Source organism: Prionailurus viverrinus, chromosome E3 (assembly GCF_022837055.1).
Source record: "Prionailurus viverrinus isolate Anna chromosome E3, UM_Priviv_1.0, whole genome shotgun sequence".
NCBI lineage: Eukaryota > Metazoa > Chordata > Mammalia > Carnivora > Felidae > Prionailurus > Prionailurus viverrinus.
Genome location: NC_062576.1, coordinates 7138928 through 7165837, shown reverse-complemented (window position 1 = coordinate 7165837; position 26910 = coordinate 7138928). Strand labels below are relative to the sequence as shown.

The following is a 26910-nucleotide window of genomic DNA, read 5'->3' as shown; positions in this document are numbered from 1 at the left end:
CAGGCCAGAAAGGAGTGGCAAGATATATTCAATGTGCTGAATCAGAAAAACATGCAGCCAAGAATTCTTTATCCAGCAAGGCTGTCATTCAAAATAAAAGGAGAGATAAAAAGTTTCCCAGACAAACAAAACTTAAAGGAGTTTGTGACCACTAACCCAGCCCTGCAAAAAATTTTAAGGGGAACTCTCTGAGGGGAGAAAAGATGAAAACAGAAAGAAAGAGAAAGCAAGCAAGCAAGCAAGCAACAAAGATTAGAAAGGAACGGAGACCACCACCAGAAACTCCAACTATACAAGCATCATAATGGCAATAAATTCATATCTTTCAGTACTCACTCTAAACCTCAAAGGACTCAATGCTCCAGTCAAAATACATAGGGTAACAAAATGGATAAGAAAACAAGATCCAACTATATGCTGTTTACAAGAGACCTTCTTTAGACCTAAAGACACCTTCAGATTGAAAATAAGGGGGTGGACGACCACCTACCATGCTAATGGTCAACAAAAGAAAGCTGGAGAAGCCATACTTATATTAGACAATCTAGACTTTAAAATAAAGACTGTATCAAGAGATGCAGAAGGGCATTATATCATAATCAAGAGGTGTATCGGGCGCCTGGGTGGCGCAGTTGGTTAAGCGTCCGACTTCAGCCAGGTCACGATCTCGTGGTCTGTGAGTTCGAGCCCCGCGTCAGGCTCTGGGCTGATGGCTTGGAGCCTGGAGCCTGTTTCCGATTCTGTGTCTCCCTCTCTCTCTGCCCCTCCCACGTTCATGCTCTGTCTCTCTCTGTCCCAAAAATAAATTAAAAAAAATTAAAAAAAAGAGGTCTATCCACCAAGAAGACCTAACAATTGTAAACATTTATGCACCAAATGTGAAAGCACCCAAATCTATAAATCAATTAATCACAAACATAAAGAAACCAATCAATAGTAACACCATAATAGTAGCAGACTTCAACACCCCAATCACAGCAATGGACAGATAATCTAATCAAAAAATCAACAAGGAAAATATGGCTTTGAATGACACACTGGACCAGGTGGACTTAACAGATATATTCAGAACATTTCATCCTAAGGGAGCATAATATACATTCTTCTCCAGTGCACGTGGAATGTTCTCCAGAATAGACCATATACTGGGACACAAATCAGCCCTAACTAAGTACAAAAAGATAGAGATCATACTGTGCATATTTCCAGACAGAAATGCTATGATATTCAAAATCAACCACAAGAAAAAATTGGAAAGGTAGCAAATACTTGGAGACTGAGGAACATCCTACTAAAAAATGAATGGGCTGAGAGACGCTTCTGGGAAGATGGCGGCGTAGAGGACGCTGAGCTCACTGCGTCCTGGGGGTGACTTAGATTCCACTCACACCTGCCTAAATGATCCAGAAAATCGCCAGAAGACTAGAAGAACGGATTCTCCAGAGCCAAGCATAGACGAGAAGTCCATGGAAGACGGTAGGAAGGGCGGAGAGGTGGTGCACGCTACATGGACTGGCGGGGGGAGCCAGGGCAGAGGGGCAGCCCGCCGGCTAAGCAGAGCCCCTGAGTCTCATTGCAAAAGCGGAGGGGCTGGATGGAGTGTGTTTGGACAGCGAGCGGAACTTAACACCTGGAAGGTTATAAGTTAACAGCTCTGCTCAGAGAGCGGGAGGGCTGGAGGACAACGGTAGGGAGAGTTGTTGAGCCCTGGACAACAGAGCGCAGCTTGGTGGGGAACAAAGGTGCTTGCCAGTGCCATCTCCCTCACCCATCCCCCAGCCAAAATCCCAAAGGGAACCAGTTCCTGTCAGGGAACTTGCTTGCACCATGCAAACACCCAATGCTGTGCTTCTGTGGATCCATTCCTCCTGTGGCCAGTCTGACTCCCTCCAGGTGCCGCAGGCCCCTCCCAAAGCAGATCACCAAAGGATAAGTGAGCTGAGCCTGCCCCTCCCACCCCTGTGCACCTTGCATATCCACCCCAGCTAATACGCCAGATCCCCAGCACCACAAGCCTGGCAGTGTGCGAGTAGCCCAGATGGGCCATGCCACTGCACAGTGAATCCCGCCACTAGGAGAGGGGAAGAAAAGGTACACACCAGTCTGACTGTGGCCCCAGCGGTGGGCTGGGGGCAGACATCAGGTCTGACGGCGGCCCCGCCCACCAACGCAAGTTATTCAAGACAGCACAGGGGAAGTGCCCCGAAGTTCCGTACCACTCCAGGGACTATCCAAAATGATGAAACGGAAGAATTCCCCTCACAAAAACCTCCAGGAAAAAACGACAGCTAACAAACTGATCAAAAACGATTTAAACAATATAACAGAAAGTGAGTTTAGAATAATAGTCATAAAATTAATCGCTGGGCTTGAAAACAGTATAAAGGACAGCAGAGAATCTCTTGCTACAGAGATCAAGGCACTCAGGAACAGCCAGGAGGAGCTAAAAAATGCTATTAATGAGATGCAAAATAAAATGGAGATGACCACAGCTCGGATTGAAGAGGCAGAGGAGAGAATAGGTGAACTAGAAGATAAAATTATGGAAAAAGAAGAAGCTGAGAAAAAGAGAGAAAAAAAAATCCAGGAGTATGAGGGGAAAATTAGAGACCTAAGTGATGCACTAAAGAGAAATAATCTACGCATAATTGGTATTCCAGAGGAGGAAGTGAGAGGGAAAGGTGCTGAAGGGGTACTTGAAGAAACAATAACTGAGAACTTCCCTGATCCGGGGAAGAAAAAAGGCAATGAAATCCAAGAGGCACAGAGAACTCCCTTCAGACGTAACTTGAATCAATCTTCTGCATGACATATAATAGTGAAGCTGGCAAAATACAAGGATAAAGAGAAAATCCTGAAAGCAGTGAGGGATAAACGTGCTCTAACTTATAAAGGGAAACCAATGAGATAGTGACCGATCTCTCTTCTGAAACTTGGCAGGCCAGAAAGGAATGGCAGGAGATCTTCAATGTGATGAACAGAAAAAATATGCAGCCGAGAATGCTTTATCCAGCAAGTCTGTCATTTAGAGTAGAAGGAGGATTAAGGTCTTCCCAAACAAACAAAAACTGAAGGAATTAATCACCACTAAACCAGCCCTACAAGAGATCCTAAGGGGGATCCTGTGAGACAAAGTACCAGAGACATCACTACTAGCACAAAACCTATAGACATCACAATGACTCTAAGCCCAAATCTTTCTATAATAACACTGAATGTAAATGGACTAAATGCGCCAACCAAAAGACATAGGGTATCAGAATGGATAAAAAAACAAGACCCATCTATTTGCTGTCTACAAGAGACTCATTTTAGACCTGAGGTCACGTTCAGGTTGAAAGTGAGGGGATGGAGAACTATTTATCATGCTACTGGGAGTCAAAAGAAAGCTGGAGTAGCCATACTTATATCAGACAAACTAGACTTTAAATTAAAGGCTGTAACAAGAGATGAAGAAGGGCATTATATAATAATTACAGGGTCTATCCATAAAGAAGAACTAACAATTATAAATGTCTATGTGCCGAATACAGGAGCCCCCAAATATATAAAACAATTACTCACAAACATAAGCAAACTTATTGACAAGAATGCAGTAATTGCAGGGGACTTTAATACTCCACTTACAACAATGAATAGATCATCTAGACACACGGTCAATAAAGAAACAAGGGCCCTGAATGATACATTGGATCCGATGGACTTGACAGATATATTTAGAACTCTGCATCCCAAAGCAACAGAATATACTTTCTTCTCGAGTGCACGTGGAACATTCTCCAAGATAGATCACATACTGGGTCACAAAACAGCCCTTCATAAGTATACAAGAATTGAAATCATACCATGCATACTTTCAGACCACAACACTATGAAGCTTGAAATCAACCACAGGAAAAAGTCTGGAAAACCTCCAAAAGCATGGAGGTTAAAGAACACCCTACTAAAGAATTAATAGGTCAACCAGGCAATTAGAGAAGAAATTAAAAAATATATGGAAACAAATGAAAATGAAAATACAACAATCCAAATGCTTTGGGATGCAGCGAAGGCAGTCCTGAGAGGAAAATACACTGCAATCCAGGCCTATCTCAAGAAACAAGAAAAATCCCCAACACAAAATCTAACAGCACACCTATAGGAAATAGAAGCAGAGCAGCAAAGACACCCCAGACTCAGCAGCAGAAGAGAAATAATAAAGATCAGAGCAGAAATAAAAAATACAGAATCTAAAAAAACTGTAGAGCAGATCAATGAAACCAAGAGTTAGTTTTTTGAAAAAATAAACAAAATTGACAAACCTCTAGCCAGGCTTCTCAAAAAGAAAAGGGAGATGACCCAAATAGATAAAATCATGAATGAAAATGGAATTATTACAACCAATCCCTCAGAAATACAAGCAATTATCAGGGAATACTGTGAAAAATTATATGCCAACAAACTGGACAACCTGGAAGAAATGGACAAATTCCTAAACACCCACACACTTCCAAAACTCAATCAGGAGGAAAGAGAAAGTTTGAACAGACCCATAACCAGCGAAGAAATTGAATCAGTTATAAAAAATCTCCCAACAAATAAGAATCCAGGACCAGATGGCTTCCATAGGGAATTCTACCAGACATTTAAAGCAGAGATAATACCTATCCTTCTCAAGCTATTCCAAGAAATAGAAAGGGAAGGAAAACTTCCAGACTCATTCTATGAAGGCAGAATTACTTTGATTCCTAAACCAGACAGAGACCCAGTAAAAAAAGAGAACTACAGGCCAATATCCCTGATGAATATGGATGCAAAAATTCTCAATAAGACACTAGCAAATCTAATTAACAGCATATAAAAAGAATTATTCACCATGATCAAGTGGGATTCATTCCTGGGATGCAGGGCTGGTTCAACATTCACAAATCAATCAACGTGATACATCACATTAATAAAAGAAAAGATAAGAACCATATGATCCTGTCAATCAATGCAGAAAAAGCATTTGACAAAATTCAGCATCCTTTCTTAATAAAACCCTCGAGAAAGTCAGGGTAGAAGGAACATACTTAAACATCATAAAAGCCATTTATGAAAAGCCCACAGCTAATATCATCCTCAATGGGGAAAAACTGAGAGCTTTTCCCCTGAGATCAGGAACACGACAGGGATGTCCACTCTCACCGCTGTTGTTTAACATAGTGTTGGAAGTTCTAGCATCAGCAATCAGACAACAAAAGGAAATGAAAGGCATCAAAATTGGCAAAGATGAAGTCAAGCTTTCACTTTTTGCAGATGACATGATATTATATGTGGAAAATCCTATAGACTCCACCAAAAGTCTGCTAGAACTGATAAATGAATTCAGCAAAGTTGCAGGATACAAAATCAATGTACAGAAATCAGTTGCATTCTTATACACTAATAATGAAACAACAGAAAGACAATTAATGAAACTAATCCCATTCACAATTGCACCAAGAAGCAAAAAATACCTAGGAATAAGTCTAACCAAAGATATAAATGATCTGTATGCTGAAAACTATAGAAAGCTTATGAAGGTAATTGAAGAAGATATAAAGAAATGGAAAAACATTCCATGCTCATGGGTTGGAAGAATAAATATTGTTAAAATGTCAATATTACCCAAAGCTATCTACACATTCAATGCAATCCCAATCAAAATTGCACCAGCATTCTTCTCGAAACTAGAACAAGCAATCCTAAAATTCATATGGAACCACAAAAGGCCCCGAATAGCCAAAGTAATTTTGAAGAAGAAGACCAAAGCAGGAGGCATCACAATCCCAGACTTTAGCCTCTACTACAAAGCTGTCATCATCAAGACAGCATGGTATTGGCACAAAAACAGACACATAGACCAATGGAATAGAATAGAAACCCCAGAACTAGACCCACAAACGTATGGCCAACTCATCTTTGACAAAGGAGGAAAGAATATCTAATGGAAAAAAGACAGTCTCTTTAACAAATGGTGCTGGGAGAACTGGACAGCAACATGCAGAAGGTTGAAACTAGACCACTTTCTCACACCATTCACAAAAATAAACTCAAAATGGATAAAGGACCTGAATGTGAGACAGGAAACCAGCAAAACCCTAGAGGAGAAAGCAGGAAAAGACCTCTCTGACCTCAGCTGTAGCAATCTCTTACTCGACACATCCCCAAAGGCAAGGGAATTAAAAGCAAAAGTGAATTACTGGGACCTTATGAAGATAAAAAGCTTCTGCATGGCAAAGGAAACAATCAACAAAACTAGAAGGCAACCAACGGAATGGGAAAAGATATTTGCAAATGACATATCGGACAAAGGGCTAGTATCCAAAATCTATAAAGAGCTCACCAAACTCCACACCTGAAAAACAAATAATCCAGTGAAGAAATGGGCAGAAAGCATGAATAGACACTTCTCTAAAGAAGACATCCGGATTGGGGCGCCTGGGTGGCGCAGTCGGTTAAGCGTCCAACTTCAGCCAGGTCACAATCTCGCGGTCCGTGAGTTCGAGCCCCGCATCAGGCTCTGGGCTGATGGCTCGGAGCCTGGAGCCTGTTTCCGATTCTGTGTCTCCCTCTCTCTCCGCCCCTCCCCCATTCATGCTCTGTCTCTCTCTGTCCCAAAAATAAATAAAAAACGTTGAAAAAAATTTTAATAAAAAAAAAAAAAAGAAAAGAAGACATCCGGATGGCCAACAGACACATGAAAAGATGCTCAACATCGCTCCTCATCAGGGAAATACAAATCAAAACCACACTCAGATATCACCTCACGCCAGTCAGAGTGGCCAAAATGAACAAACCAGGAGACTATAGATGCTGGAGAGGATGTGGGGAAATGGGAACCCTCTTGCACTGTTGGTGGGAATGCAAACTGGTGTAGCCACTCTGGAAAACAGTGTGGAGGTTCCTCAAAAAATTAAAAATAGACCTACCCTATGACCCAGCAGTAGCACTGCTAGGAATTTACCCAAGGGATACAGGAGTACTGATGCATAGGGGCACTTGTACCCCAATGTTCATAGCAGCACTCTCAACAATAGCCAAATTGTGGAAAGAGCCTAAATGTCCATCAACTGATGAATGGATAAAGAAATTGTGGTTTATATACACAATGGAGTACTACGTGGCAATGAGAAAGAATGAAATATGGCCCTTTGTAGCAACGTGGATGGAACTGGAGAGTGTGATGCTAAGTGAAATAAGCCATACAGAGAAAGACAGATACCATATGTTTTCATTCTTATGTGGGTCCCGTGAAACTTAACAGAAACCCATGGGGGAGGGGAAGAAAAAAGAAAAAAAATAGGTTAGAGTGGGAGAGAGAGCCAAAGCATAAGTAACTCTAAAAACTGAAAACAAACTGAGGGTTGATGGCTGGGGGTGGGAGGGAGGGGAGGCTAGGTGATGGGCATTGAAGAGGGCACCTTTTGGGATGAGCACTGAGTGTTGTATGGAAACTAATTTGACAATAAATTTCATATAATAAAAAAATTTTAAAAAAGAATAAATGTGGTAACCAAGAAGTTAAAGAGGAAATTAAAAAGTACATGGAAGCCAATGAAAATGATAACACCACAGCCCAAAACCTCTGGGACACAATGAAGGCGGTCATAAAAGGAAACTATATAGCAATCCAGGCCTTCCTAAAGAAGAAGAAAGATCTAGATACACAACCTAACCTTATGCCTTAAGGAGCTGGAAAAAGAACAGCAAATAAAACCCAACACCAGCAGAAGACAAGAAATAATAAAGATTAGAGAAATTAATTAGAGAAATTAGAGAAATTCATGCTATCAAAACCAAAAAAAACCCAAAACAAACAAACAAAAAAAACCCAGTAGAACAGATCAATGAAACCAGAAGCTGTTTCTTTGAAAGAATTAACAAAATTGATAAACCACTAGCCAGTTTGATCAAAAAGACAAGGAAAGTACCCAAATAAATAAAATCAAAAATGAAAGAGGAGAGATCACAACCAACACAGCAGAAATAAAAACAATAATAAGAGAATATTATGAGCAGTTTTATGCCAATAAAATGGGCAATCTGGAATAAATGGACAAATTCCTAGAAACATATACACTACCAAAACTGAAACAGGAATTAACAGAAAATTTGAACAGACCCATAACCAGTAAAAATTGAATTAGTAATCAAAAATTTCCCAAAAAACAAGAGTCCAGGGCCAGATGGCTTTCCAGGGGAATTCTACCAAACATTTAAGGAAGAGTTACCTATTCTCTTGAAGCTGTTCCAAAAAATAGAAATGGAAGGAAAACTTTCAAACTCTTTCTATGAAGCCAGAATTATCTTGATTCCAAAACCAGACAGAGACCCCACTAAAAAGGAGAACTATAGACCAATTTCCCTGATGAACATGGATACAAAAATCCTCAACAAGATATTAGCCAACCGGATCCAACAATATATTAAAAAAATTATTCACCATGACCAAGTGGGATTTTTACCTGGGATGCAGGGCTGGTTCAATATCCACAAAACAATTAACGTGATTCATCACATCAATAAAAAAAGGACAAGAACCATATGATCCTCTGAATAGATGCAGAAAAAGCATTTAACAAAATACAGCATCCTCTCTTGATAAAAACCTTCAAGAAAGTAGAGATAGGAGTATACCTCGAGATCATAAAAGCCATATATGAACGACCCAACGCTAATATCATCCTCAATAAAAAAACTGAGAGCTTTCCCCCCAAGGTCAGGAGCAAGACAGGGATGTCCACCTTTGCCACTGTTATTCAACATAGTATTGGAAGTCTTAGCCTCTGCAATCAGACAACACAAAGAAATGAAAGGCATCCAAATCAGCCAGGTGGTCAAATTTTCACTCTTCGCAGATGACATGATACTCTATATGGAAAACCCAAAAGACTCCACCAAAAAACTGCTAGAATTGATTCATGAATTCAGCAAAATTGCAGGATATAACATCAACACACAGAAATCGGTTGCATTCCTATACACCAACAATGAAGCAACAGAAAGAGAAATCAAGGAATTGATCCCATTTAGAGTTGCACCAAAAACCATAAAACACCTAGGAATAAATCTAACCAAAGAGGTGAAGAATCTATACACTGAAAAGTATAGAAAGCTTATGAAAGAAATTGAAGAAGACACAAAAAAATGGAAAAATATTCCATGCTCCTGGATAGGAAGAACAAATATTGTTAAAATGACACTACCCAAAGCAATCTACATATTCAATGCAATCACTATCAAAATAACACCAGCATTCTTCACAGAGCTAGAACAAATAATCCTAAAATGTGTATGGAACCAGAAAATACCCCAAATAGCCAAAGCAATCTTGAAAAAGAAAACCAAAGCAGAAGGCATCACAATCCCAGACTTCAAGCTATACTACAAAGCTGTAATCATTAAGACAGTATGGTACTGGCACAAGAACAGACACTCAGATCAATGGAATAGAGAACCCAGAAATGGACCCACAAACGTATGGCCAACTAATCTTTGACAAAGCAGGAAAGAATATCCTATGGAATAAAGTCTCTTCAACAAGTGGTGCTGGGAAAACTGGACAGCGACATGCAGAAGAAAGAACCTGGACCACTTTCTTACACCATACACAAAAATGAACTTAAAATGGATGAAAGACCTAAATGTAAGACAGGAAGCCATCAAAATCCTCAAGGAGAAAGCAGGCAAAAACCTCTTTGATCCTGGCCGCAGCAATTTCTTACTCAACACGTCTCTGGAGGCAAGGGAAACAAAAGCAAAAATGAACTGCTGGGACCTCATCAAAATAAAAAGCTTCTGCACAGCGAAGGAAACAATCAGCAAGACTAAAAGGCAACCGACAGAATGGGAGAGCAGCACTATCAACAATAGCCAAAGTATGGAAGGAGCCCAAATGTCCACTGATGGATGAATGGATAAAGAAGATGTGGTATATATACACAATGGAGTATTACTCAGCAATCAAAAAGAACGAAATCTTGCCATTTGCAACTACGTGGATGGAACTGGAGGGTATCATGCTAAGTGAAATCAGTCAGTCAGAGAAAGACAAATATCATATGACTTCACTCATATGAGGACTTTAAGAGACAAAACAGATGAACATAAGGGCAGGCAAACAAAAATAACATAAAAACAGGGAGGGGGACAAAACAGAAGAGACTCTTAAATATGGAGAACATTCTGAGGGTTACTGGAGGGGTTGTGGGAGGGGGGAAGGGCTAAATGATAAGGGTAAATAAGGAATGTACACCTGAAATCATTGTTTCACTATATGCTAACTAATTTGGATGTAAATTTTAAAAAATAAAAATTAAATTAAAAAAAGAAAAAAAATCTCAACAAGATACTAGCAAATAGAATTCAACAGTACATTAAAATAATTATTCACTATGATCAAATGGGATTTATTCCTGGGCTGCAGGGGTGGTTCAATATTTGCAAATCAATCAACATGATACACTACATCAATAAAAGAAAGATAAGAACCATATGAGCCTGTCAACAGATGAAAAGAAAGCATTTGGCAAAATACAGCATTCATTCTTGATAAAAACCCTCAACAAAGTAGAGACAGATGGCACATACTGCAACATCATAAAGACCGTGTACAGGGACGCCTGGGTGGCTCAGTCGGTTGAGCATCTGACTTCGGCTCAGGTCGTGATCTCATAGTCTGTGAGTTTGAGCCCCGCGTCTGGCTCTATGCCGACAGCTCAGAGCCTGGAGCCTGTTTCGGATGCTGTGTCTCCCTCTCTCTCTGACCCTCCCCCATTCATGCTCTGTCTCTCTTGGTCTCAAAAAAATAAATAAAGGTTAAAAAAATTAAAAAAAAAAAGACCGTGTACAAAAGACCCACAGCTAATATCATCCTCAATGGGGAGAAGCTGAGAGCCTTTCACCTATGTTCAGGAACAAGACAAGGATGCCCACTCTCACCATTACTATTTAACATAGTAATGAAAGCACTGAAAGTCTTAGCCACAGCAAATCAGACCAAATAAATAAATAAATAAATAAATAAATAAATAAATAAATATCATCCAAATCAGCAATGAAGAAGTCAAACTTTCACTACCACAGATGACATAATACTCTATGTAGAAAACACAAAAGACTCCACCAAAATATTGCTATAACTAATACATGAATTCACCAAAGTCGCAGGATATAAAATCAAAGTGCAGAAATCTGTTGCATTTCTATGCACTAATAACAAGGCATCAAAAAAGAAATCAAGTAATTGATCCTATTTACAATTGCACCAAAAATAATAAAATACCTAGGAATAAATCTAACTAAGAGGTAAAAGCTCTGTACTCTAAAAACTATAAAAGATTTATGAAAGATATTGAAGAGGATGTAATAAATGGAAAATCATTTCATGCTCATGGGTTGGAAGAACAAACATTGTTAAAATGTGTATATTACCCAAAGCAAATGACACATTTAATGCAGTTTGTAAAAATTTGACAATTATTTTGTAATTAGAAAAATACTCCTACAAATAAAAAGATGTGCAAATAAATAACTGTACAACCATATATTTGTTCTCTATATAAAGAAATGTCAGAATATCTTCCCATATAAGGGTGTGTTCCCTTTTCCAGGGTTCCCTCTACCTTTCAGGATGGAACTCCTCAGGCTCTGGCCAGAGATCCAGGTCCCGGTGAAGAGTAAAGGTTGGCACCATCACCACTGTCCCTTTGGGAATGAACACACCACTGATTTCCACATCTCTCTTACAGACCCTCTCAAGTCTACCAGCGATTGGGTATAATCTGAGGGTTTCATTCAACACCATGTCAAGATACTCCATCTGTACAAGAGCATCATAAGTGGGAGATGCCTAGAAGGAAAGACACAGATTTTGATGAGTTGAGATTTGGAATCAATGTTCAGCTCAGTCTATGCACTATTACTGAATTGTTAGGAACCCCTGAGAAGCATGTATTTTAGTAAATGGCATATGAACATCTTAATGTCTACCATATCCCATGACCTGCTCAATCACCCTCTGCCATGTGTGCGCAATAGTAATGACTAGGGCTGACTGCTGGGTCAATCCCCTAAGTAGGGCTTAAAATCCTTCCAACTGCAGCACACAAGTTCAGTTCTAGGGAAAGTTGTTAAGAGGATCAGAACCTTACTCTCAGCCCCACCTCCTGTTGTGGGAAGGGTCTGCTAGTTGTCCCTTTGGGGTTTCACTGTTTGTCAAATAAACTGCTCCAGCCCCAGAGGCCAGGTGTCTTCATAAACAGGAATTCCAGTTTTGGAAGAGATCTGAGACAGCATGGGAAATATGTGCCTATTGCTTGGTATTATATTTAAGAGCCAACATTGGAGAAGTTAAGAGTTCAACCAGGATCCAGGCACCCTGGCTCATAGCCTGGCTTCTTCACACTAGCTATGTGATAGTGTAAGAAAGTTATGTTGTCTCTCTGTAGCTCAGCTTCCTGCCTTGTTACATAGAGATGTTTAGAGTTGACCCTTCAGAGGGTGGATGGTAGAGACACTCACTACTTATCCAACATCCATGTAGACCCCCATATTTCCCAGCCTATGTGAATTTACGGGAAACCACTTTGCAAATGGGCTGTGAACTAAGGAGATGCATGTGAGTTTGGGGCCAAACATCTGAAAATCAAGTGAGCAACACTCTAGCTCCTTGTTCCCCAGCCAACATGAAGTCCCCAAGGTCCAGATAATGCAGGTATAAGTGGAGCCTCTTTGCTCTGTATCCCCAAGTAACTATATGGAGCAGAGATTCATCCTCCACTAATACCCATGCTGGACATGCAAATATGAGTTACAAGTAAACCTTTGTCATGAAAACCCACTAGATTTGAGAGTTAATATGTTACTGAGGCATAAGTGAGCATATCCTGACCCCCTTGGCCAGTATGAACCACTCACCTTGTTAGGGAAAGTTGCATCAATCTCCTCCTGCAGTTTCTGCTGGACATCAGGATGAGTGGCCAATTCATACACAAGGAAGGAAAGAGAAGTGCTGGTGGGCTCATAGCCAGCAAAAATAAAGATAACAGATTGGGCCACAAGCTCCAGATCAGACAGAGCTAAAAGGAGAAGAGAGACATTTTAGTTAAAGCAGGTAAGAAAAACATCATCTATACTATACTATACTATACTATACTATACTATACTATACTACACTACACTACACTACACTATACTATACTATACTATACTATACTATACTATACTATTCTTAGCCATCTGTTTCTGGTTATGCCACCCTCCCCACCACCACAGATGGGTAATTTCAGGAGATGGCATTTCTGTCTAATATACACTGTGTTATCAGTCTGTCCGTTAGAAAATCCTAAGAGTATGCCAAGCCTAAGTAATATGGGATGGTGCTCTCCCCCAGGAAAATGTAAATTCTTTCAGCTAAAATACAGCTTAAATTTTTTGAGAGCTTAATTAATGCTAAGGCTTAATTGTCAGGAAAATTAAATGATCTTTCATCGAAACATACTTGCAGGAAAGAAGAAAATAATGTTGGGCTACAGATAAACTCTTGGTCCTCAATGTGTGGTTCATGGATCAGCAGCATCTGGGAGCTTATTAAAAATGCAGAATCTCAAACTTCATCCTAGAGCTATCGAATCAAAGTCTGAGCTTCATGAGATGTGGTGATTTGTGTGCACAATCTAGTTTGAGAAGCATGAATTATACTCTTGAGAAGTCTCAGCTAATAGAAGACCTGGGGCACAACTCTTCCAATGGATGATCTCAGATATGTACAGAAACTATAACACTATAAAAGAGTTGTGTCTGATGCTAGTCTAATCAACCACATTAAAACAGCAAAGAAACAATGATCAATAGAAGGACATTAGCCAGCATGATATATAGACAAACAGAATACAGTAAGTGTTTCCATACAAATTTTAGGATTGTTTGTTCTAGCTTTGAGAAGAATGTTGGTGCAGCCACTCTGGAAAACAGTGTGGAGGTTCCTCAAAAAATTAAAAATAGAACTATCCTATGACCCAGCAATAGCACTGCTAGGAATTTACCCAAGGGATACAGGAGTGCTGATGAATAGGGCACTTGTACCCCAATGTTTATAGTAGCACTTTCAACAATAGCCAAATTACGGAAAGAACCTAAATGTCCGTCAACTGATGGATGGATAAAAAAGATGTGGTTTATATATACAATGGAATACTACTTGGAAATGAGAAAGAATGAAATATGGCCATTTGCAGCAACGTGAATGGAACCGGAGGGTGTTATGCTAAGTGAAATAAGTCAGTCAGAGAAGGACAGATACCATATGTTTTCACTCATATGTGGAACTTGAGAAATTTAAGACCATGGGAGAAGGGAAGGGAGGGAAAAAGTTACAAACAGACAGGGAGGGAGGCAAACCATAAAAGACTCTTAAATACAGAGAACAAACTGAGAGCTGATGGGGGTGGGGGAGAGGGGAAAGTGGGTGATGGGCATTAAAGGGGGCACTTGTTGGAATGAGCACTGGGTGTTGTATGGAAACCAACTTGACAATAAATTATATTTTAAAAAAAGAATATAGTGAGTGGAATTAGCAATGTTTATTCAATCATGGCCTGAATGTCACCTTCCTTAGAGAATGGTCCCACTCTGAATCATAACCCAACTTTTTATTTTCTCCTGGAAGGAACTCAGTATAGTCAAGCTTTAATCTCTTTGACTAGAACTGAATTAGGACCATTAGATACTTAGAGCACTGAAATTAGCATGGTACCTGCCACAAACACACAATTCACAACTAAGAACAATACAAAATAAGTGTAAAAAAGGTCTACAGAGTTCTGATTTCCCAGTCATACCTTCTGTGATGCTGCTGTGGATAAATTCAACTATCATATTCTTTCCTTTGATTATTATGAACCCCATGATAATCTTTAGAGCTGTGGTAGACACTTACCTGATGTGGCTATTTATACTTAAATTTTAATTAACTAGATTAAATACAATATAGGATTCAGTTCTTTAGTGACACTAGCCACATGTCAAATGCTCAATAACCACCTGTGCATAGTGGTTCTATACTGAACCAAGAGTATATAGACTATTTCCATCATCACAGAAAGTAGAACTAGATAGATAGAATAGAATACCATAAAACAGGATAGGATAGGATAGGATAGGATAGGATAGGATAGGATAGGATAGGATAGGATATGGACACAGTATAGATATATTTTAGTAGTGTGATCCTTCCTTTTTCTCTAGAATCAACTGTTAAATACTCAAGAATTCTGTGAGATGGTTGTCAAACCATAGATATCCTGAAATTAACCATGATGGAACTATTTCAGTCATAGATACAACTATAAATCAAGGCTCCCTTTTTCTTTTAGACACAGCATAATCATTGGCTGTGGATATAGAAATATTTATGTTTATCACTCCTGTATGAATGTATTTGATGTTTTTATTTGGTCTCCTGAGAGAAAATAGAAGCAAAGAAACCCTAGTAACAATGAACACTCCTACAGCCCAGATTTTGATTTCTAAATACCATTCTCACTAAAAGAAAACAGAGATTCTTGGAGAAATGGCTGATTCCAAGGCTCATCAGAGGAAAGAGAAGAGAAGCCTGGAATGTCTCACACCAGAATGCTAGGAAATGCTCAAAAAAATAATATGGGAAAGGGATAAAGAATACTCTGTGTACTGTAATGGTGGATATATATGTGTGTGTATATATATATAATATATATTATCTTATATACACATATAATTATATATTATACACACACACACACACACACATATGTGTGTCAAAACCCACAGAATGGACAACACCAAGAGTGAACTGTAACGTAAATTACGAATTTTTGAATGGTAATAATGTGCCAATGTAGGTAAAATTATTGTAACAAATGTACCACATGGTGAGGGATTTTGATAATGGGGAGTGCTGTCTGTAAGTAGGGCAGAGGGAATATGAGAAATCTGTGTCTTTCACTCAATTTTAGTGAACCTAAAACTGATAAAAGTGTATTAAAAATATTAAAAAATAAGAAAGAAAAAAGAAAAGGGCAAGGAGCCCACTTGAAAGTGCTTCCAGAGGGCAAATCTGAGAGAATTGAAGATATAACTAAAGAATGATATCAGGGACTAAGATAGTAATAAAAGAGATCATACTGACATATACAAATAAATTAATTAATGAGAGAGAATGGAAATCTCACCCTAACAATGGACTTTCCTCAAAATGTGGAAGAAATGGTAGAATTAGAAATTCATCATTTTGCAACCACCATAGTAATAATGGTCTTAGTCAAATACCATTCATGGATGATAAAAGTAGTTGGTGAATGTCTAAAGAGAAATGCAGTACTTATACAACTGCAAAGGCATCCTGCACCAGTCGCTTATTAATTACAAAGGGAAAAATAAAACTTTACAGTAGATTGGGGCACCTGGGTGGCTCAGTCGGTTGAGTGTCCGACTTCAGCTCAGGTCATGAACTCACGGTTTGTGGGTTCGAGGCCCATGTCAGGCTCTACACTGTCAGACTGTCAGCATGGATCCTGCTTGAGATCTTCTGTCCCCCTTTCTCTGTCTCTCCCCTACTTGTAGTCTCCAAAAATAAATAAATATTAAAAAAAAAAAAAAAACTTTACCATAGATTAAGCCAGTGAACACAACTTTAACCAGGTGTCCCAAGTGAAGGTCACCAACAATGGGGCCATGTGATTCCTGGTGTGATGAAGCCTTGATGTGAATTTCCAGACAGAGGTTCTGATTCAGTGGGTCTGGAGTAGGCCAGAGGATTCACATTGGAAACAAGCTCCCCTGTGGCAGACTACTGACTACTTTGTCTATCATTGCTCTTCAATGATCTGAGGGCTTCTGGAAAGTGTTCCTGGATACCATTTGTATCTGAGCATGTGTCATTCTCCAATTTGAAGAAATTCGATCCATTGGAAACCTTCCTCCACATCTCAGAACCACCCCATGTCTCTGATCCACCCCATTGCTGGCCCTCTGAAGCTCTCCTTGCTTACCTTTATGGGTGTCCGTTTCTTTGGAATTCTGGGAGTTAATCATCAGCTGAAGCAAATCCACTCGGTGCTAAAAGCAGAAAGAGAAATTGCAATGACAAAAAGTCACTTGTGAAGTCAGAATTAAGTCAGGGGTGCAGGACTTAGCTTCTTTCCTAAGAATATGGTCCCTTTATGCATAAAGGTCTCACTAGTTTTCTCAGAGTCATCACTAAACAAAAACATCCAGCTACAAACTTGGAGAACAGGATGCTTCCCTGAAAGGAATCCAGCTATTGTGTCCCACTGCTTTTTGGTTCTTGCCTTCAGCTTTTCTGGCTTTTGACCACAGCTTCCTGGACAAAGAATTGCCTGCTCCCTCTCCTGTCATGCCTGCTTGCTCAGGAGAAAGTCCCTGATGCCAGTCCTTTTTAACTCTGGCCTTAATTCTTTTTTTTTTACATTCATTATTTTTGATAGAGTGAGACAGAGCACAAGTGGGGGAGGGGCAGAGAGAGAAGGCGACACAGAATCCGAGGCAGGCTCCAGGCTCTGAGCTGTCAGCACAGAGCCCAGTGTGGGGCTCAAACTCACAAACTTCGAGATTATGACCTGAGCCGAAATCGGACACTTAAGCGACTGAACCACCCAGGCACCAATGGCCTTAATTCTTAATGAGTGGTCACATAGATCAATCCCCTGACCTCTGCAAACTCCATGGAGAGCTTCTGTGTCAGCATCTTCCAGTGCCCCACCCTCCCAGAACTCTGCACAATCTTCACTGACATCTTGGAGTACCCAGCACACATTCTTTTCTGGCCACCAAGCCTCACGAAGGCAAAACTGGCTTAGCCGGCCTGCAGCCTGAGTGTCCAGTGAAGACTCCTGCCCACTCCAGAAAATGGCAGCCTCAAGTTTAACACAGACTATACTTCACCCTGTACTTGATAGGATCCTCCATTGGAGAAGGTGTAAAATAAGAGGCTTGGAATTGAAAGGATTATTTGTCCATATAAGATCTTAGAAATTACACTACCAGGAAAATGATTTTACATAATACTTTTTACCCTTTCACAATTTAATGAAGGAAAGTGGTAGTTTTTCTCTCACCAAATTTTGTGCAGTGACATACCAGTTGCCATGCTTATTATTAAATTTTAAATATTCCCTGACTCATTTTCTTATCTCCTTCCCTAACCTCCACCTTCTTCATTCTCCCTGAAATGTTAGAACTCTCCTGCTCTAAACTCTACAGTTCTCTGTCTACCATAAGAGATGAATCATGGGGTTCTACTCCTGAAGCCAAGACTACACTGTATGTTAACGAACTTGAATTTAAATTTAAAAAAAAGAAGTGTACACATGAGATGTACACAACCCAATAAAAGATCAAAAGCGAACACCCACATGTAACCACCACTGGATTTACCTTTTGTTTATCTTTGAGGCGACTTTCCTTCATCCTTTTTACAGATTTTGTGAAAAAATTAATGACACTTTTTGGAAACAGCCAGATATTTAATAGTTCAAAAATTGGGGTAAGGAATGGGAAGAGTACTGTAAGGAAAAATAACAATGGAAAGCACAGTGAAAATGCAAAATTTACCTGGGACAATTATAATTTGCTCTTCCAATCAGAGGAGTAAAAGACACCACGAGTCATTAACTTTATGACCTTTACTGGAAATTTTAAAACAATGGCTGAGCCAGGGCAAGTCACACATAGGGGTCACCACTACAGCAGTGAGATCAGTGTCCGCTTCCACATCTTTGCAGTAACCAAAGCAACAGAATTGCATTCCCGGATATCTTAGCTTTTATTTTTGGACTAGAGTCTCTTTGGATAAATCAGATCATAATATGCTACTCTAATTAATCATGCTATTTAAGGGGCACCTGGGTGACTCAGTTGGTTAAGAGACCCACTCTTGATTTCTGCTCAGCTCATAATCTCGAGGTTTGTGAGATCGAGCCCTACATCAGCCTCTGTGCTGACAGCATGTAGCCTGCTTGTGATTCTTTCCCTCCTCTCTTTTTGCCCCTCCCCCTGCTCACACTCTCTCTCTCTCTTTCTCAAAATAAACATTTTTTAAAAGGCAAAAAATCATGTCAGGATGCAAATAATACATAGGATGCCCTTCAAACACAAAGGAATATAGTTAGAAATCAAGAGCACAAAGAATACTGGGAAACTCACCAATATGTGGAAATTAAACATTCCACTCCTATATAAACAATGGTTCAAAGAAGCAATCAAAGGGTAATTAGGAATCACGTGGAAACTCATACAAATGAACACATGACATACCAAAACTCACGGGATGTAGCAAAAGCAGTGACCAGGAAGAATTTTATTTTATTATTATTTTTTTTGGAGTATCTCTCTTTTTTTTTAATATATGAAATTTATTGTCAAATTGGTTTCCATACAACACCCAGTGCTCATCCCAAAAGGTGCCCTCCTCAATACCCATCACCCACCGTCCCCTTCCTCCCACTCCCCATCAACCCTCAGTTTGTTCTCAGTTTTTAAGAGTCTCTTATGCTTTGGCTCTCTCCCACTCTAACCTCTTTTTTTTTTTCCTTCCCCTCCCCCATGGGTTTCTGTTAAGTTTCTCAGGATCTACATAAGAGTGAAAACATATGGTATCTGTCTTTCTCTGTATGGCTTATTTCACTTAGCATCACACTCTCCAGTTCCATCCACGTTGCTACAAAGGGCCATATTTCATTCTTTCTCATTGCCACGTAGTACTCCATTGTGTATATAAACCACCATTTCTTTATCCATTCATCAGTTGATGGACATTTAGGCTCTTTCCATAATTTGGCTATTGTTGAGAGTGCTGCTATAAACATTGGGGTACAAGTGCCCCTATGCATCAGTACTCCTGTATCCCTTGGGTAAATTCCTAGCAGTGCTACTGCTGGGTCATAGGGTAGGTCTATTTTTAATTTTTTGAGGAACCTCCACACTGTTTTCCAGAGTGGCTGCACCAGTTTGCATTCCCACCAACAGTGCAAGAGGGTTCCCATTTCCCCACATCCTCTCCAGCATCTATAGTCTCCTGGTTTGTTCATTTTGGCCACTCTGACTGGTGTGAGGTGATATCTGAGTGTGGTTTCGATTTGTATTTCCCTGGTGAGGAGCAATGTTGAGCATCTTTTCATGTGTCTGTTGGCCATCCGGATGTCTTCTTTAGAGAAGTGTCTATTCATGTTTTCTGCCCATTGCTTCACTGGGTTATTTGTTTTTCGGGTGTAGAGTTTGGTGAGCTCTTTATAGATTTTGGATACTAGCCCTTTGTCCGATATGTCATTTGCAAATATCTTTTCCCATTCCGTTGGTTGCCTTCTAGTTTTGTTGATTGTTTCCTTTGCCATGCAGAAGCTTTTTATCTTCATAAGGTCCCAGTAGTTCATTTTTGCTTTTAATTCCCTTGCCTTTGGGAATTAAATAAGAAATTTTGTCAAATAAGAAATTGCTGCGGCTGAGGTCAGAGAGGTCTTTTCCTGCTTTCTCCTCTAGGGTTTTGATGGTTTCCTGTCTCACATTCAGGTCCTTTATCCATTTTGAGTTTATTTTTGTGAATGGTGTGAGAAAGTGGTCTAGTTTCAACCTTCTGCATGTTGTTGTCCAGTTCTCCCAGCACCATTTGTTAAAGAGACTGTCTTTTTTCCATTGGATATTCTTTCCTGCTTTGTCAAAGATGAGTTGGCCATACGTTTGTGGGTCTAGTTCTGGGGTTTCTATTCTATTCCATTGGTCTATGTGTCTGTTTTTGTGCCAGACAAGGAAGAATTTTATTGCTTTAAATGTCTACATTTAAAAGGAACAAAGATCTCAAATCAAGGACCCAGCTTTCTGTCAAACACGTGCTGAAAAAACAAGAGGAGACTAAACCCAAAGCAAGCCGAAGGAAGCAAATAATAGAGACAAGAGCAGAAACTTACAAACTAGGGAATAAAAACAACATAAAAATCAATGAAACAAAGCTGATTCATTCTAAGAATGCTTGGTCATTCATTTAGCTAGACTGACAAAAAGGAGAGAAGATTCAAATTACTATCATCAAAAATGAAAGGAGAGATTACTACTGACATTACAGAAATAAAAAAGACTAAAAAGGAATCCCATGGACAACTGTATGCCAATAAATTAGAAAACTTAGATGAAATGAAAAAATTCCTAGAAAAACACAAACTAGAAATTGACACTGGGGCGCCTGGGTGGCTCAGTCGTTTAAGCGTCTGACTTCGGCTCAGGTCATGATCTCACAGTCCGTGAGCTCCATGTCAGATTCTGTACTGACAGTTCAGAGCCTAGAGCCTGCTTCAGATTCTGTGTCTCCCTCTCTCTCTGCCCCTCCCCTGCTCATGCTCTGTCTCTCTCTGTCTCAAAAATAAACAAACATTTTTTTTTTAATTAAAAACAAAGAAAGTGACATTAAAAAATTAGGCAATCTGAAAGACAAAAAGATTGAGCTGGTAGTGAAGAAACTACCCACAAAAAGAAGCTGAGCTCCAGATGATTTCACAGGTGAGTTCTAGCAAATATTTAAAGTAGAATCAACACCAATTTTGCACAAATTCTTCCAAAATATAGAAGAGGTAGAAACACTTCCAAACTCATTCTATGAGGCCAGTATTACCTGATAGTAAAACCAGACAAAGATAGCAAAGAACAAGAAAACCACAGACCAATGTATCTCATGACACGGTTGCACACATCCTCACCAAAATACTAGCAAACTGAATCCAGCAACATTATCAAAAGAAGGATACACCATAACCAGGAGGAGATTATCCAGCAATGCAAGGTTATATAATACAGCATAACAATAACAATTTTTCTAAAAAACCATACGGCCATCTCAATACATGCAGAAAAAGTATTTGACAATACTTTTGTCCAATACCTTTTCAACAAAAACACTCAACAAACTAGGAAACGAATATTCTCAATCTGATAAAGGGCATCTACAAAAACTCACAGCTAACACCATACTTAATAGAAATAGACTGAACACTTTCCCCTAAGATTAAACAAAACAAGGCTGTCTCTATTGCCATTTCTATTCAACAATGTACTAGAAGTTCTAGACAGAAAAGGTAGGCAAAACAAACAAACAAAAAGAAAGAAACTCTATTCATTGAGGGAATAAAGAAGTAAAAGCATCTTTATTATTAGATAACATGGCACTGTACACAGAAAATCTGAAGGAATGAATTAAAATCTATTGGACCTAGTAAACCAGCTTAGCAGAGTTTCAGGATACAAGATCAACATACAAAGTCAATTATATTTCAATACACTGCAATAAAAAATCTAAAACCAAAATTAGGAATATAACTCCATTTACAACAACATTGAGAAGAACAGAATACTTAGGAATAGATTTAACAAAAAAAGAGCAAAACTATACTCTGAAAACCACAAATATTAACTGAAATAAATTAAAGAAGATCTATGTAAATAGAAAAACACCCAATGATCATGGATTAGAACTTAATATTGTCAAGACGGCAATACTCCTCAAATGCAGATGAATGCATTCCCTATTAGAGTCCTAGCTAGCTTCTTTGTAGAAAATGACATGCTAAACTTAAATTTTATATGGAATTGTAAGGGACCCAGAATAGCCAAAACAATCTCAAAAAAAAAAAAAAAGAATAAAGTTGTAGAAGTCAGACTGCCAGTTTCAAAACTTACCATGAAGCCATAATAAGGCAATGTGGTACAGGCATAAGGACAGACATAAAGGTCGATGGAATTGAATTTAGAGTCCAAAATTATACCCATGTGTTTATGGTCAACTGATTTTGACAAAGTTTCCAAGACCACTCAGTGGAGAAAAAAAGTCTTCTCAATAAATGGTGCTGGGACAAGAGAGGATGGTCACATGCCAAAAAAAAAATGAAGTAGAACTCTTAACTTATACCACATATAAAAGAAATTCAAAATGGATCAAAGACTCAAACCTAAAAGCTAAAACTTTATAACTCTTAGAAGAAAATCAACGGATTAATCTTCATGCTCTCAGATTTCCCAGGGAATTCTTTTTTTTTTTTTTTCAACGTTTTTTATTTATTTTTGGGACAGAGAGAGACAGAGCATGAACGGGGGAGGGGCAGAGAGAGAGGGAGACACAGTATCGGAAACAGGCTCCAGGCTCCGAGCCATCAGCCCAGAGCCTGACGCGGGGCTCGAACTCACGGACCGCGAGATCGTGACCTGGCTGAAGTTGGACGCTTAACCGACTGCGCCACCCAGGCGCCCCAAGGGAATTCTAAGATATGACACCAAAAGCACAGAAATAAAAGGAAAAATACATAAACTGTACATCATCAAAATTAAACATTTTATGCTTACAGAAAAATACTTTGAAGAAAGTTAAAAAACACCTACAGAATGAGAGACAAATTTGCAAATCATACATCAGATAAGGAATTTGTATCTAAAAGATACAGAGAATTCTTATAACTCAGTAACAAAAAGACAAAAAACTGAACTATAAATGAACAAAAATTTGAATACACATTTATCTAAAGAAGTTACGAAACAGCCAACAAGCATATAAAAAGTTACTCAACCTCACTAGCCATTAGAGAAGTGCAAAACAAAACCACAATAAGATACCCTTTCACACCCATTAAGGTGACCATCATCAAAACAGTAGACAAGTGTAAACCACATGTTGGCAAGGATGGCCAGAAACTGGAACCTTCATACCTTCTGGTGGTAGTATAAATGGTGTAGCTATTGTGGAAAACAGTTTGGCAGTTCCTTATTAAGTTAAACACACTTGTTATACCTTAGCATATAGTAAGTTACTACATACCTTAGCAATTTCACTCCTGAGTAACTAAAAAAAAAAAGGTTCAAAACAGGTATCTAAACAAAAACTTATACGAATCTTCACAGCAGCACTATTCACAATACCCTAGAGTTGTAAACATCCCAAATGTCCATCAAATGATGGGAGGAAAAACAAAATGCAGTATGTCCATACAATGGAATATTATTCTGCCATAAAAAGAAAGGAAGTAATGATGCACACTATAACAAGAATAAACTTTGAAAACATTATACTAATGAAAGAATCCAGCCACAAAATTCACATATTATATTATTCTATCTGTATAGAGTCCAGAAAAGGCAAATCAATTAAGATAGAAAGTAGATTCATGGTGGTGTAGGGTTAAGGAAAGTGGGATGTGATACTAAAAAACTACAGGATTTGAGTGGATGACATTTTAACCACTGACTGCAGTAAAAGCTGCATGAATCTTTGAATGTTCCAAAACGATTTTTTCAGTTTCATTGAGTTATAATAGATCTACGCTACTGTATAAGTTAAGGTATACTGCGTAATTCCTTGACAAACATATAAAGAAATGATCACCACAATGCAATTAGCTGACAACCATCATCTCATATAGTTAACAAAAACCAAAATTTTTTCCATTATGATGAGAACTTCTGGAATCAACTCTCTTAGCAATTTACAAATACATCATACAGCAATGTGTCATCATGTTGTAAATTACCAGTCAAGTACTTATCTCCCTTATAACTGAATGTTTGTACCTTTGATCACCTTCATTCAATTCCTACCCTTTCACCCCTACCTCTAGTAACCACAAATCTGATCTCATCTTTGTATGATTTTGGTTCTTGGTTGTTGTTTTTTGATTCTACATGTATTAAGATCATACAGTATTTATCTTTCTCTGTCTCTTTTCACTTATCGTAAAGGCTTCAGGACTCATCCACGTTGTCCAGTACAGAATTTCCGTTCATTTTAGGGTTCAATAAGATGCTGTTGAATATACATACCACATTTTCTTTATCTATTCCTTCATCAACGAAACTCAAGCCATAAAAACAATTGAATTATATTTTAAATGAAGTTAAATATCAATAAAATTGTTGTAGAATGGTAGGAAGGGAGAACGTGAAGGATGAAGGAGGAGAAGAAGGAAAGAAAAAAGGGAAGAGAAAAAGCAAAAATAGTAGTGTACGTACATAATGAGAAGAAAAATGGATCCAGAAATGAAAATTTTAAGAGCTTCTTGGTATTTTCCACAAAGGGATCTCGTGGGTTGTTGAGGGAATCAATGTTCACTCCAAACGATGTGCTAGTAATCACATCCATGCTGTAGGCCCCCAAGATGCTGAGTAGAGAAAGAAAGGCATGGATACGTAAAATCAGCAACTCTTTACCATCCTTATCCAACACAGACAGGAGGAAGTACATGTAGATTCTGATGCCCAGGCAAGACAAGAGCCACATTTTCAGAACCACCTGCTGGATCATCTAAAGAGTCTATATATGATCACTCTCACTCATGAAGTGGTCATGAGGTGTCAATGATGCAGCTGGCCCTGTGCTAAGATGGTGATACTATGGCAAGTCAGACACACCTCTTAGCTCCATGAGCTCAGTCATGAGCTCCAACCCAGAGTCAGGCAAATTATAGTAGTGTGTTTTGAGCATGGACAATAGAAGCCAGATTAGCACTGTGTCTGGGCAGAGTAAATAGTGGAATATTAACCCTTCCTAGGGGAGTCAAGAAGGGTGAAACTGATCTGGACCTTCTCTCACCACAGTATCTATGCTCAGAGCTGATTCTTCTTCAGCACATTACAGAACAGCAACACCACAATCTGTACTGCCAGGAATGTCATCCCTTCTTCTCTACACTCCTGCTAAGACTCCTGAAAGACCCTCTCTTCCTCAACTCCAGTGATCAGAGCTTTCCCTGAGGACACACTCATATCTGGAAAATATAAGAACTAAGAATGTTCCTGGTCAAAAAATATGTACCAGATCACTCCAATATTGATTTATGGGATGTCATAGATAAGTGATCATATTCCACTAGTTTTCCTAGGACAGTGCCAGTGTACATCTGGTCATCCTGCATAATTTAAAAATATCACAGTTTAGGCAAAAAAAAAAAAAATATATATACACACACACACACACACACACACACACACACACACATATATATGGTTACCCTAACATGTGCAGGGCCTTCTCTCCTTTGTTATTGAAGGAAGGACAAGTGGTCGTAAAGTTAATATTTAATGTTTTGCTAATATCCTCAACAAAATCAGGAAGGGCTTTAAGTTGTTCTAAGTTCCACATGATAACTTCCCTGTCCCACCCACTGCCCACCAATATGCACAAAGTGCCTTCTCCTCCCACCATTCCATACTCTCTACATACAATGATTCGTCAAATTATGTTTCTTCTTTTCAAACAATGTTATTTTTGTCTTCCAGAATATCCAAGGGGACAATCAAGCAGATAACTTAATCCCACCTCACGTACACAAAAGAAGACCCTCTCTCTCCTGACCTCCCTGCCTTTTGAGGGGTGCTACCTCTTCTTGGGTGGCCCACTGGACTTGTAGCACCACATGCCTACTTCTGTTTGTTCGCTGGACTAACTCAACAGTGGGAGTTTGGTTCTGTGCCAGTAGCTGGAAAGTGTCATGACAGAACCAGAAGCCCAGCAGGTGCAGCTCTACTTACTCTTTCAAGTTGACGGGCTTGCCTTTCTCTGCCTCCTTCCTCAGGTTCCTCACCAACACATCTCCATACTGGCCAACGATGGGGAACATCTACACACAAATACAATACCACCTGAAGTTAAATCAGAAAATCAAGTCCTAGAATGATATGGCTTTCACAAACATGGAACAATGTTTTTTGTCGTTTTTTTAAGTAGTCATTTTTTTAAATAACATATCTTATTATGTCTCTTCTAGGACATGAAAATAAAATACCCCTTTTAAAAAGCCCAAATTCAGCAGACTACCCCTAAGAGATGGACTATGGTCTTAGTTTCTACCTGTGCCCAGGTGCATTCCTTAACTTCCTAACTGA

At 39.1% G+C, this 26910-nt stretch overlaps 1 protein-coding gene across 1 annotated transcript in view; it reads right to left on the bottom strand.

Annotated features, from left to right (window-relative positions):
• Positions 1-26910, bottom strand: part of LOC125154085 (cytochrome P450 3A12) — a 60100-nt gene that overhangs the window by 14304 nt on the left and 18886 nt on the right. Inside the window, exons 6-11 of the mRNA XM_047837803.1 lie at positions 26557-26645; positions 25039-25187; positions 18439-18566; positions 17034-17100; positions 12922-13082; positions 11628-11854 (exon numbers count right to left, since the gene is read on the bottom strand). Coding sequence (XP_047693759.1) covers positions 11628-11854; positions 12922-13082; positions 17034-17100; positions 18439-18566; positions 25039-25187; positions 26557-26645 — 821 coding nt within the window. The remainder of the gene's footprint in view (positions 1-11627; positions 11855-12921; positions 13083-17033; positions 17101-18438; positions 18567-25038; positions 25188-26556; positions 26646-26910) is intronic.